Here is a 14,255-nt window from a genome sequence, read left to right as displayed (position 1 = left end):
GACTCATTTTGTTTTTATTTGTATCTATTTAAAAATATTTCATATTCCAACTTTAAGAATGTCTTAGACAATTTTAAAGTACAGAAATTTTTAAAAAATAAATTTTTTGGATAGCATTTGTTTTGTTTGTAACTTAATATTTATAGTTTTTATATGACATAAGGCGGTAAATACAGACGTAATAAATGTATTTATAATTTGTTCGTTTATTAAAAATATTCTCTAGTGACATTACATATTAACTTAATATTTCTGCTATTATACTGATCACAACTGCTACCATGTGTGTGAAGTGCGGTTCGTTGGCGCTCTTTAGTAAAATTACACGCTCTAATCCACAACTTTTGAGAGGGCCCACACTCCCGAAAAATGTGAAAAAAAAAACCGAGAAAACCCGTGCCGAGTAGGATATCTCAGGGAGAGATGAAAGGCGACTGCCGAGGGCATCAAGGGCTGCAAGAATGCACCAGACAGCGCCACAGACTTAGACGCAAAACAAGCAAAGCCCACACAAACTCAGGCTGAAAGTATGCAAAACATAATTCATGCTGATGGAATTGTATGCATGAATATATGGGGAAAGCCCCCAAACTCTAGGAAACCAGAACTCAGACCCCTAACCTCTGAGCTGGCTAAAAATCATATGCATCACGTGATTAAACGCGTCATGCATGAAAATGTAAAATATTGTGCAACCATATAGCTCACAGACACCGACGGAGGAAGAGTGGAACCCCCTTTTGGATGGGTTGACTGGCTGAGTAAAAAAAAAATATATAAAAAAGGGGCAAAATGGGGAAAAAAGGAGAAAAAATTAGACCCCGCACATCATGTTTACTTGACTTGACTGGCAGTCTGGTTGGTATCCGTGACCAAAGCAAACGAGAACAAACAAAACGCCTCGGTTACAAATTTTTCACAAGTTTTCCTTGGCTCGATTTAAATGGAGAGAAATGGCGGCGGAGATGGAGTTCACAATCTGACTCTGAATCTGAATCTGATGTTGATGCTGAGGCTTCCACACTGACGTAGATGAATCTGGGCAGCACGTGCCTCAGACGCCGCCAGACATTTGGCTTGAACTTGGCCATAACCAGACGTTGTTGCTATTTGTTTACACCTCCCCCTAACTCCATATACCTCCCTATACTTCCCTCTACCGCTCCTTTTTGGTACACCAGGGACAAAAGGGGCGTGGTCCCGACAGTATTGTCAAAATTTTGCGACTTTAATCGAGTTCACAACGTTGGGTGAAGGTCAAAAGCGCATACCAAAAGTGAAATCCATTAAAAATTAAAATGCATACGCCATTTTTTTCAATCGTTGACTAATTTTTCATTTTATTCATGCTTGCAATGTAAAAATACTCTTTGTGTCACAGATTAAACATAATTGTTTTTTCTTTAAATTAATTTATATTGTATTTTTTTTCCTGGCAGCTTAAACATTAAAGCCTTTGAGTTGGGCTGAAATGGCCAATTTTAAAAGCACACATTTATTTGCTAATTGGTTTTTATTTCTCTTAACATAAAAATACATTTTAAAAGTAAATCGGGTTAAAGTTTTTCCTACAATTAATTTTCAACCTCAATCAAATTAAACTTTTTTGATGTTATTCATTAATTTAAAAAAAATGTAATACTTATCTTATTTTATGTGTATTGAACTGATATTAAATTACTATTATATACCTTTAAGTATATATATTTAAAAATTTTTTTTTTAAATTTTATTACATATTGTTTCGCTTTGTTTTAAGGTCTGCAATCCCTCAATCTAAAATTAGTTGCGACATACTCACAAAACTCAATGCAATGTGCTTATTGCAATTGCGTTCCTCTGTACTTTTCTAACTACATATCTGTTTTCCACTCACCCATATATAAAGCTTTGAAGTTCTTTCACATATAGAAGGTCTTTAGCAACTTTGGCATACTATGTGGCATGACTGGAGGAATTTATTACTACCACTTGGATATATCATTCAGTACTGGCGCCGGTCGCTCTGCTCGCGAATTATGTCAGCGAAAAAACGCAGAAGTTTAACTACTTTTCTACGACTTTTTCGCAATGTTGCTGGTTGAAACAGAGAAAGCCAAGGGGAAAGTGGCGTAAGAGAGCCCGAACTTTCTTCATTTGCCGCAGCACACTTTGTCGCAGTTGTCGCACTTGGCTTAGTTGATTATTTAAGTCGTCTCTTTAGAGCTCCTGCTGCAGCCTACAAAAAGTGACAAATCCTTTCTCCGGCCACGCCTGACACATATTCGCCTGTTTTTCCCAAGCTTCGAGTTCCACTTTTTCACAGTAGTGCGACCAAATTATTGCGGACACGTCGCATCCACTTGCAGATAAAAGAAAAGCGGACAAACAAAAACAACACAGTATACCACTCATGGATGCTGTTTTTAGACTTGGGAATACCAATTAAATTGAGATTTAGGGAAGCTATACATTCTCAAAGAACGCAAAATGATAAGTTATTATGAAATAAATAAAAATGAAACATACGCATTCAGGCATTTCCCTACAAATCACTTTATAACTTTCTTTAATTTTTCACTTTGACTTTCAAAAAAATTCAATTTATCCTATTTCAATTAAGGGTAAATAGAAGCTGAATTGAATTACTTTATAATTGTTAAAAATCATTAAATAACGGATGTTAAATATTTTCTAGAGGCACTTTTACCAAACAGCATAATATAAATTTTTTAATAAATTAAATAGCAGGTTAGATAAATCTGCATGCATTAAGCATACCCTTGTGAGCAAAACAAAGCATACAAAAAAAGGAAAAGAAGGCTTGACATGGGGCCAACTACTTGCGTATTAGGGGCAGCCTGTCTTCATTAGTGAGTCCTTTGAAATTTAGCATGGCCAGGCACTGGGCAATGCATTGCATACTTTAAAACCTCCTACTTTTTTGGACCAACTCCCAGACCGGCGGGAAGAAAAGAAACTTTGCTTTGCAGCAAATCAGCGAAAGCGCCAACAAACTATTAAAAACTTTCGCAACAAGAAAAAGTTGCAGGACCAAGATTCAGCCACCCGCTGCTCCTGGTCCAGATTCTTTTTGCTGCTCCTGCTACTGCTCCTGCTCCGGCTCCTTCTCCGGCTCCTGGTGATGGCATCCATATCTGACGAGTGCCAAAAAGCAAAAGTTTGCACCGCCAGTGCTGCATACAATGTTTGTGCTGATTGCAGCACAGCAAATGGCTTTTGATTTCACAAATCAAAAGTTTTTTGTGCGGCGCGCACGTGATTTATGCCTGCGGCAGGAGCAGGTCCAGATTCTGGAAATCTTCTCGGGCGCAGGATGAAGGACGCTGGCTACTGGCTGGAGTGGAAGCTGGCGAGGATCGCCGGCTACATGCACGAGCAAACAGCTGTAAAAACTTGGCTATGTCCAACCCAAGGGGAAAATGAAAAGAACCCAGTGGAACAAGAAAGATACAGAGGAAAAACATTAAAGAAATATTTTTACTTTTCAACTTTTCTTTGAAGAAACACAATCATTTTAATAAAGTCTGGATATAAGGAAGTTTTATCTTATCTAAACAAAAAATCTGTCACAGATTTTATTTTTTAAATAAATATTAAAGGGAAAATGAAAAGAGACCAGTGGAATAACAAAAATATGGAGGCTAAACATTAAAGAAATGTTTTTACTTTTTAACATTTCCTTGCAGAAACACAATCATTTGTTTATATCGATATAAAAATATACAAAACATCGTTAAGAATTTGAATATTTTAAAGGTAGCCATATGTTTTTAGGAAATAAAAACAAAACATTTATAGTTTAAACTCAAATTTTTTTCTCGGTGCGTCAAAAAATCCCATGAGCCATCCGGGCGGAATTTCCAACTTAGTTGCCCATTTTGTTTGCAGCTTAATGCACATTTAGATTTCGCTGAACGTCCTAATGGCAGCTCATCAGGCAGCCGAAAAAGTAGCAAGAAAGTGCGCCTAATGAAGGCGAAATCCCTAAAATCCCTAACATCCTGAACATCCTTAACACCTTCCTCTAATTGCCGGGTGAAACTTGTGCCGCGCAATGAAAATAACATGGAGAACCTAATGGGGCCAACACAGGTGAACAACTGCGGGTGTTGCATGTGGCAATTTACGTCTTAGCGTCTGCAACTCATAAATAACATCAAATAATAGCCCCGCTCGCTGTTCTGGCCTGTTCTGCTCGCTAATAAAGTGGCGGGAATAACAAAAACACAGCCACTAGCAACTAACAACTAGCAACATCAGCAGCAGCAACTAGAAGCACTTGCAGCACCCACCAGCAACTAGCAACAGCAATCGTGTTGCACGTTGCCAGCTGCCACCCGCAGCCTCCAAAAAGTTTTGTGGTCGTGCATCCGCTTAGCGGTAAACGCAGCACAGTTAACTCTTTATGGCAGCTGCTTTAAAATGGAGAAATGGCATCGAAGTGGACACACCCTGTACATATTGGCATAAGTTCAACAGGAGTAACATTTTCATTCAACCTTTCTCTGTAACTAAAAAAACAATTATTTTAAAAGCACATTTTTAAATATATTCCCCAATAAGCTTAGGGTATTCCGAAACATAGATGTTAAACATCACAAGAATTACATCGAATTCTGTTGAAGCTTAAACCAGTTTTAAATGATTCTATTCTAAAATGATTTATGCTCTAAAGAGCAACATACAACATATTTTTACGTTGTGTTGGAATTTATTTTATTATCTGCCCGGAAAATTTGTTTTTTATATTTTTCATATGTATTTAAATTTGTTTTTTATATTTTTTATATGTATTTAAATATTTGGCTGATATATTTATTTTTAACTTAAGATTGTTCAACTTACTTTATTGTCGCTAAAGTTACAAATTTGGAGTTTTATATAGCTAACAACTTTAAATCCCGAGCTTTCGTTATCCACCATTTCGCCCAACAAACTTCACATACCCCGTACCAGTTTCGTTTGTTACCCACTTATCAGGTAGCTGCGTAGCCTGCTACAAATTTAGGCTAATTAGTTGGACTTAAGCGGACTTAACCCTTTCGCCCGCAAATGGTAAGCATACTTTTGGCCAGACGAGCATTTAATATATGTAATTGCAGTTGTTGTACTTTCAAACCCACAAAAAATACCCTTAAAATGTTGGAAACAATTTTTCGGGGACAAACTCAGAATTTTTTGGGGGCGGATATCTGGAAGTGTAGTGTGGGAAAACACAGGCAAATTGTCAGTAGACCGCAAAACATGCAAACGTTAAGGCCACGCTGGAGCGCACTCACACCCAATTCTGGCTCATCTGTTTTGCCATGTCATTGAAGCGTAAATGAGACATTTGCGACGCTTGTTTAATTAAAATAAATTTCAATTTAATCAAAATTTGTCTGCCAACGGGGGAGACAGCATGCGAAACACCGTTTTGGAAATTCGCATTAAAATTGTTGGCATAGTTTCAAGGGGTTTCTAAAATGGATTCTGTGCCATCATCGCCCCTGACAACTGTCGCTATTGCGATCTTTAAAATGCCAACAAACTTTTCCAAAGGCCTTTTCGGTTGGCACCTCTGCACCTCCTCCCCCGCAATATTGTAAGTGCCTAGCTCCGTGTCATGTCGTACAGGTGTCAATGTGGGCGTGTCACTTAATTAAAACATTGTGTCAACCTTTGATTAATAGTCATAGAGTAAAACATTTCGAGGATTTGCGATTGTGTGTGACACAGCGTCAGTTTGAGTTTTAGTCACTCAAAATTTAGATGGAATACTGAATGAGTACTTTTCATTGATTGAGCTCTTAAATAGTCCCTTCATTGATAAAAAAAAAAATAAAATAGTATAAATAAATATCAGACTACTGAACTTAAAAATGTTATAAATAATATTTAATTTAAATAATACACTGGTATAATAATAAAATATTTCAATAAATGTGCTAAATATCAGATTTAAAATAGTTCCCATTTGATTTAAATGCATTTAATTTAATTTTAATATGACTTACATTTATTTTAAATTTTCAGATATTAAAATCCGTTCCGAAAGTATTAAAATTCGAAATTTAAAAATTTGTTAATATTATTAATTGTTATATCTAAAAAATAATTAAACACAAACATACACTCAATTTATTCGCAGTCTTTATAAATTCCATTTAAATGTTGATTATTTAAATAAGTGCTTGGCCAGCAGACAAAAAAGTTCCTTGAATATACACACTTTACAATTTTTATTTTACGTTTTTTTTAACATGGAATCCAAGTGCAAGAGCATAAGGTAATTAAATTAAATGTTTTGGCTTAGAGAAAAGTTGTTCTAATTTAATTGTACGTTTTGTTTGCACACGCGGCGAGTATTTTTATGTGGCCATTGTTTCCATTTACATTTGCGAAACCCAACTTTTTTATTCGATTTAGAAAGCCACATGGCGTATGAGTGATATGCGTATAATAAAAACGTAAGCGCTAATTGCCAAAAATGCTGGTAAATGCAATTTAAGTTTTTTGCTCCGACAAATGTTATTGCAATTGAAAAAGGAAAGCAGCCGGATGATGCAGAGGATGGAAAGTCCGGCGGGGCCATGAAAAATGCATATTTGGGTTTAACCGAAAAATAAACAAGGCCAGAGTAGAGGGGCAGTACTCGAAGGGGGAGTGACTGACTACACATGTATGCAGGGAAAATTCTTTTCCACACCCCCACATTCTCGCCTTTTTTGCATGCCACGGGGCGCTGAGCCGAAAAGTATGCAACAATAAATTCTGCCACGACGGGAGCTTTTCATTTATTTGAAACACCCACCCGGAAAAACCACACCCGCCCGCACACTCCATTTTAACACCCAACAACGGTGCGCGGGCTGGCTAAAGAAAGGAACTAAAATCGTGTAAAACTGTTGCCAAACTAAAAACAGTTTGTGCGCCAATTTTCTATCAATTTTCATTGGCGTTATCAGAGGCCACACTTGGAAAAATATTTTGTCTTACCTTTGAAATAAAAACTTTTTGTTTCAAGAAATCTTAGTCATTGAATTAATCAAACCTTTTATCTTGAACATTAAAAAACTGAAAAATTGTTTTGTTTTAACAAAAAGGGATATTTTAATAGTAAATTTATAGGTAGACAGTTAAATATAACCTTTGGCGAAATAATAATATACTATTAATTATTATTAATTTTCTTTAACTTTATAAGCATCGCAAGTTGCATGATTTAATGAAAAATGATGCTCTTTTTTTCCGAGTGCAAAAATAGCGCTCTTAGTGCCAGGAAAATATTTACAATTGTACTGCATTGTGTACAGCTCAAAATGCCAGGCACTTTGATGACCCCAAAGCCAAGACTGCAGCTTCTCGTTCTGGCCACTTTCGGTTTATGGGCCATAAATTCTGTCGCCTTGCCGGGCTCTTTCCCCAGCTGCATTACAATTGATTTGCATGCCTGCTTGGCCGGCTGTTAGTTAACAGCCAGGACAACTGTACCCCATAAATGCCAGGGAATTTATGGCCGTCCAATCGAAACAATTGCCTGACTTCTGGCCGATTGCAACCATTGGACTCGTTCTCCGGCACCTGCATTTTATGGCTGTCAACTGCAATGTCCTGTCCCCGTTCCCCCGTCCCAAAATCCAGTCTAAGTGCATTTTTTGGTGCATCTCTAGTTGAGACTGACATGCAAATACATTCGTGCAGCCCGAGATAAAGTTGATTTTTGATTTGCCAGCAGACTCACTGAGCCATGGCCAAGAAGCCAGCCAAGTGGCATTTCCACCCTCCACCCTCCAACCACCTCCCACTATTCCTCTAGAGTCTAGAACAATCTGTTGTTTGGTAATTACAAAAATACGATAAGGCTCAGAGCAGCCCGTTCAACTGGAAAGCGAACACAATTGGCTGGGCGAATATTCATGGCCTGTTGATGAAACTAGCAAAATATAATGGAATATGTTATGCCAGATTATCGATAATGCATATTTTTGTGTTTGCCGAATTCGGGATTGATGGCTTGATGGAAAGGTTGGTAATATTTGATAGCCAAAACGGAATAAGTATTGCATATGAATATATTGTGTGCCTTGCAGTTTTAAATATTATAAACATTTGTGAACTTTAAAATATGTGATAATATTCAATTTAATTCAATTTATTTTAAAAAGATAATTTAAATTGAATATTATCTATATTTTTTTTCTATTAACTTGCCCACAAAAAATAGTTATTTAAATTAACTGTATTTTCTTTTTATATTAGCTAATCTACCAAAATACTACCAAAATATTTATAAAACTCATCAAATACATGCATACAAATTAATAAATAAATACCTATACAATCAAATTGAAAGGGTATTAAAAGGTTTTAGAGCTGAGTATTAAGTGTTTTCTCCTTGTTGCTAAGCCATTTTCAACCCACTCCTCGTGGTCTGTTTTTGTGAATAGAAATATGAAAATAATCCTCAAGTGTCAGCCCGGGAGATTAGTGACAACAAACCAAAGCCGCAGAGCGAAATGAGATTTTTCATTTGGTATCAAATATCCGCAAAAACCGACCAGGAAAAGCCCCAGCAGACAAAAGAAAATGCTAAAAAAAAAGATTGCTTTAACTAGAAGTGAAATGCAAACGAGTGCAATGCTCCACGAAAAGAAAAGGGAAAGGAGGAAGGAGGGGATGGAAACGAGGGCCAAAGTGCAACTAGGCAAATTGAAACTACAAACTACAAACAACAAACCGCACAATGCAAACACGAATAGTGAGACAGCCAGTAAATTGCAATCAATTAAATCCGACTTCTGCCGGATTGAAGCGAGCCCCCTAATCCACTAAATGTAAAAAGATGCCGGCAGTAAAAATAAAATAAAAATGTACAAGCTGAGAAATTTTTCCCTATTATGGTATCTTCAAAACGTTCAATCTGTTTTGTTTACAGTATAAAGAAGAATATTATGCAAGACCCGATTAAACTATCACTAAAAACTATGAAAAAGACTATATCGTTTGTATAATTAATGCCTTAAATTTGATAGATATCATTATAATTTAAAATTAAACAAGGTCATTTCCCATCAATTTTACTATAGAAACTAAAAAACCTTTTTAAGATATTTACTAAAATGTCAAATGCATGGATTTTTACAAAAAAAGTGACTCAAGTGAATGCTATTCTTCTTATTAAATAACTTGAGCAAATAAAGATATTGCTACCTCCTACTTTTTACCTAATTTTGTGTATATTAGACCCACTGTGCTGCATTTGCAGCTGCGATAGATGGAGCAACGATCGCAACCAGCCTCCAATGTCAGTTGTCACTGGTCCACGAAGCCGTGAGGTCATCGCTGCTTGTACTTTATCTTGACTTGACGGAGTAAAGGGTTCCATTATGGAAAATACTTTCTACTGGCGCAACAAGGTGGCGGTGGTCACTGGTGCCTCTGTGGGAATTGGAGCTAGCACAGCTTTGGAATTGGCCAATGCCGGAATGGTGGTTGTGGGTCTAGCTCGCCGAGTGGAACTCATTGAGGTTAAGACTTTTATTTATAATTAACCTCTCAATATCATTTTGGGATTTTGATTAGGCTCTCAAGAATCAAGTGTCCGGTGAAGGCCAAATCTTTGCCCGCAAATGCGACCTCAACGATGAGGAGCAGCTGACTAGTACCTTTAGTTGGATTCGTGAAAACTTCGAGGCCATTCATGTACTCATCTGCAACGCTGGCATCTTGAAGGCCAACTTTCTGAGCGGTAAATACGGGCCATAATAAAAATAAATTCTGCGCTTAAACTCTCCGGCTTAGAGTCCCCCAAGAAGGATATTAAGGAACTGTTTGATACGAATGTGGTGGCCACCGCCAGCTGTCTGCGGGAAGCACTGAAGCACATGGCAGCGGTCAAGGGTCGCGGTCACATTGTGGTCATGAACAGGTGAGTGTCCTTGCAGGCAAAACTATTACCCTCAGATAAAAGAATCCTAAGCTTAATTAAAACCGCTTAAATATTTTAAATAATTTTCAAACGGGTACCAGTTTAATTATATTAACAGTGCCAATTAAATATTTTTTAAAAAATATTTCAGCAACTAACTTGACAGTACACCATTTAATTTACTAACTTAATATTTAAATCAGTTAAAATATTTTAAGTACATTTAAAATTATTGTTACTTACTTACTTATATTAACAGTGCCATTTAAATATTTTTGTTCAAATAATTCAACAACTAAGCGTTAAATAACTATTGAAACTCACAATACACTCTATTAAATTTACAAACCTTAAGTGCCGAAATGATCCCTTTTCGATTTCAACACCTAGACAGCTCGATTTAATTTTCTTTAAATGCAACCTCTCGCATAGAAAGTGTTTGATGCCATCCAAAATGAGAGAGCCATCAATTGAAAGCCATACATTAAAGGATTGTCTATTGACTCGAGACAATTAGATAGAGCTACAAAATTAGCACAACTGCAAACACAGAGCACCGAGCAACACAATTGCCATTCGGGGGGAGAGGGGGGTTAATTGTTATTATTTCGGGAGCGATGTTTACCCAGCTGAACTGGGAAAATTGGGCTTAAATCGAAATTAGTGCAGAGGCCCACAAAAGCTGTTTGGCAGAGTTGGAGGTAAATCATTTTCGAACATATTTGCTTTATAGTTTTGCTTGTGCTGGGCACACAACTGACCAAAAGCTGCTGCCTTGAGTGGCAAAATATTTACCAAATTATGTCCTACAGGGTGTTGGTTGGCGACCATAGGGTTGGCTTAGCCAGAAGGGGGTTCAGCCGATCGGGGCTTAATGAAAGTGCAAACAATGCAGCCGGTCAGTCAATAGCCGTGTTTCGCAATTCAGTCACAAGCACATACACAAAGGAGAAAAGTCTCTGCGAAGTGAGTGAGTGGCGCGTTATTTAAATTAAATTAAAAGCCATGCGGCAAACAAACAACACAACAGCACAAACATTTATTGATATTTAAATGCTGAAAGCAGCAGGGGCACGCATTGATGGTGTTGCGGTGCGGGTGGTGCATTAAAAGCTTTGCATGCCCAATGTGTTTGCTCCAAACAACAACAACAATAACAACAACAGCAACAACAACTCAATTATTCAACATAATTAAGTATTTTGCATTAAGCCGAATGCGTATTGCATTTGCATTTGCATTTGCATTTGCATTCTGCATTCCTCCATTGGCAGTCGTCGAATGTGATTTTTATTATATCATGTATTCCAATGCGTACCGCATTTAAAATCAAAAATGTTGCGCATTAAGCCGCATGTTTGATTTGCGCTATGGCTTTAATTTCAAATTGCATTGATTTAATTTTAATGAAATTTACTTGAGTGCATATACGCACACTCACACCCACCCAACCAACCCACCAACCAACCAAGCAACCAACCAGACAGCAATTATTGTCGTTTGCCCATGAGCAAAAGGCAAAATTGAATAATTGCGTATACGCACTGTGGGTGGGCCCATGCATGCGTAAATGTGTGTGCGTGTGTGTATGTTTGCTTTTTTCATGTCTGTAAAATCAGTCAGCATTCGGAAATGTTAAGGCAAACTCAACAAAGCCAACGTCAATCTTATTTATTGATTGGCTTTTAGTTAGTGCAAAGATAGCAATTTATTCCGTTGCCGCATTCTGTATTCAAATCACAAATAAGAGCTATATGATATGCGCTTTGAAAGTTTGGTAAAGTTATATAAAAATCTACAAATTTGGAAAAGCAACTGTGTACTAACATGAGTGAAAAAGCTAAAAAATATAATAACATACAAAATTCTATTATTGAATTATGATTGAAAGAAGAAAAGTAGAAAACATAATTTTAAGAAACGACTTTAAGCCCCTCATCTCTAAATTTTGATAAGTTGAAAGTAAAAAAGGTATGATACATTTAATAACTTTATAGCTTTCATATATAACATAATATTTATTGTTGAATAATAATTAAAAGAAACTAACATTTTAGAAATGACTATGAGCTTCTTAACTCTCATTAAAAAACAAAAAAGATTTTTAAAAAATTTTGTAAAGCTTAGAAGCAATACATTTAGCAAGGAAATTTACTTTAAGAGGAATAAATCTACTTTACTAGACCTTGAACATGCTACCCGTTCCACCCACTTTTCATTGCGCATTCGGAAAGTGCATTAAAGACCCACCGTAAATACGCATATTCCGGTTTTTATTATCATTTTTTGTGGCATAATGAGCAGCGGACACAAGCGCATTGTCCGCAACCGAATACAATTGAGCACTGCGGACAAGCGGCGGGAAAAGCGGCAGAAAAAGCGGCAGAAAAAGCGGCAGGAAAAGCGGGGGAAAATGCGACTTCGAACTTCGCATACGGTAATTAATGAGAAAATGTATTTATTTGGTTGCGTCGCGTTGCGAGGCAAAGACAATCCCGTTCTGAAAACGCTGCTCAGGCGTTGCTAATGAGCGTGTGACGTTGCGGGGGGCGTGTGTGCCGGGAGGACGTGGCAGGTGGACCAGGTGAGCAGAAAGGGGGCGGTGGTCAATATGCATTTCGCTTAATGTCAGTGCAATAATATTAAGACTTAATTAATTAAAAAATGCAAGAGTATGCTGGCCGGCCAGCATCTGCAACGGCTTCGCCATCTGTTTGCATTAAACGCCCCAGGCACCAAGCCATGCCCCTGTCCCAGAGTTCCCTCAATATACTCTTATATCTGCACTGCCATAAAAAGTATCACTTATTGATTGGCTATGATTGTATTAATTACTTTCGATTGATATATTTTTCATATTAGATAAATTCGTAATAGAAATTTCTTAGTTAAGAAATTGGTTATGCACTTGAATATAGCTTGCAACAAGAGCTATATTCTATTTGAAAACTCAAAACGGCTTTTATTATATAACATATATATATCGTTTTTAAACTGTTTATTGGTCAAACTAGAAACTACTATTTTCTAGCGTATTTTTTAACATCACTACAAATACTTTTTCAATAAAAAAAAAAAGTAAAACAAAATATAAGTAATTAGTTTAGTTGCAAATGCCTGCTCTAAATTCAGTTATTAATTATCAACTATAAATAGACTTTTTTCTGTGTGTGGTGGGTAAATTAAAAGAAGTTTACGCAATGTTTGCACAAAATGCACAGCGACATATGCAGGCAGGTGAATGCATGGCGCAGAATACAGAAAACAGAAAACAGGCCTCGGACCTCCGCACACATTCTTTGAGGCATGCAAAGTGGGTTCTTTTGGCGGGGTGGAGGTTCTGTAGTCCCCGTCAGCTGCCGACCGTCATTTTCCGTAAGTGTTCGGCGGCTACTTGTTTTTTGTTGCTGTTTTAAGTGCTCGAAATCCGTAGTGTTGACTTTATTTACCCACACTGTGACCCCTCCACTTTTTTTTTTTTCCACCTCCGCCACGATGTTCCCCCCGACACATGGACACATGGAAAACATTTGACAACAGCGTGCTTGGCCATCGGATTCCGGAAGTGCCGGTGCCCTTATTCAGCGTTTATCCGGCCACGAAGCATGCAATTACGGCACTCTGCCAAACGGTGCGCCAGGAAATACATTTTCTCAAATTAAATATTAAATTAACGGTAAGTTAAATGCAATGCATACATTGCGCCTCATCCTTTTCCTTTATCCTTCCTTGGAAAATGCTGCCAACACGACGCTTCTGGCGATTGGTAATGGGTAACCGTAACCCCTTCTTCTCCCGCCCCATAGAGCATCTGTCCGGGCATGGTGGACACGGACTTCCTCAGTGTTTACTCGCAGGCGGTGGCCGAGCTGCCCAAGTTGCAGGCGAAGGATGTGGCCAAGGCCGTGCTTTATGCCCTGAACACTCCCGATGGCGTCCAGGTGGAGGACATCATCCTTCAGCAGATGCGGCAGGTCAATTAACCACTGAATAGATTTTTAAATAACCATTTTCTTTCCTTAAATATATTATAACATTGTAATAAAAGAATGTGCGTAAAACTTATTAAATTTAAATTTTGATTAACTTTTACAATTAAAAAACATTTTTCACACGTACAGATAAACATATGAAAAACAAATATACTTTAAGTTAAAAAAGGAGAACTTTAATAAATATTTATAAGAAGGATTTATACTGAAGGATTTTATTTGCATTATAAAGCAAAAATCAAATATTTGATTAATTTTATAATATTTAGTCTGTTGGCTAACAAATTCCTATCTAAAACACAAAAGAAAATACAAACAGCAGCTCTTTTTTCAATTTTTTAGAAATTTCT

General features: G+C 37.2%; 1 protein-coding gene across 1 annotated transcript; it reads left to right on the top strand.

The window, feature by feature from the left end:
• Window positions 1–9,304: 9,304 nt before the first annotated feature.
• LOC108148999 (farnesol dehydrogenase) lies at window positions 9,305–13,978 on the top strand. Its single transcript, XM_017276342.2, has 5 exons — window positions 9,305–9,512; window positions 9,568–9,733; window positions 9,787–9,913; window positions 13,454–13,589; window positions 13,720–13,978. Exons 1-5 carry the CDS (start codon window positions 9,372–9,374, stop codon window positions 13,894–13,896), a joined length of 747 nt encoding a protein of 248 aa, XP_017131831.1. The 5' UTR covers window positions 9,305–9,371; the 3' UTR covers window positions 13,897–13,978.
• Window positions 13,979–14,255: the final 277 nt, after the last annotated feature.

This window comes from Drosophila elegans, unplaced genomic scaffold, assembly GCF_018152505.1.
Source record: "Drosophila elegans isolate 14027-0461.03 unplaced genomic scaffold, ASM1815250v1 contig_468, whole genome shotgun sequence".
In the NCBI taxonomy this organism is placed as follows: domain Eukaryota; kingdom Metazoa; phylum Arthropoda; class Insecta; order Diptera; family Drosophilidae; genus Drosophila; species Drosophila elegans.
The sequence above is the reverse complement of the archived record's forward strand: the minus strand, read 5'-3'. Positions and strand labels throughout refer to the sequence as shown.

Bases quoted from the DNA above. Each gene is read 5' to 3' on its own strand.
- LOC108148999 (XM_017276342.2), top strand. From the start codon at position 9,372: ATGGAAAATACTTTCTACTGGCGCAACAAGGTGGCGGTGGTCACTGGT. The intron at 9,734-9,786 runs GTAAATACGGGC...TCTCCGGCTTAG, and splicing joins GAAGGCCAACTTTCTGAGCG to AGTCCCCCAAGAAGGATATT. The intron at 9,914-13,453 runs GTGAGTGTCCTT...ATTTGACAACAG, and splicing joins CACATTGTGGTCATGAACAG to CGTGCTTGGCCATCGGATTC.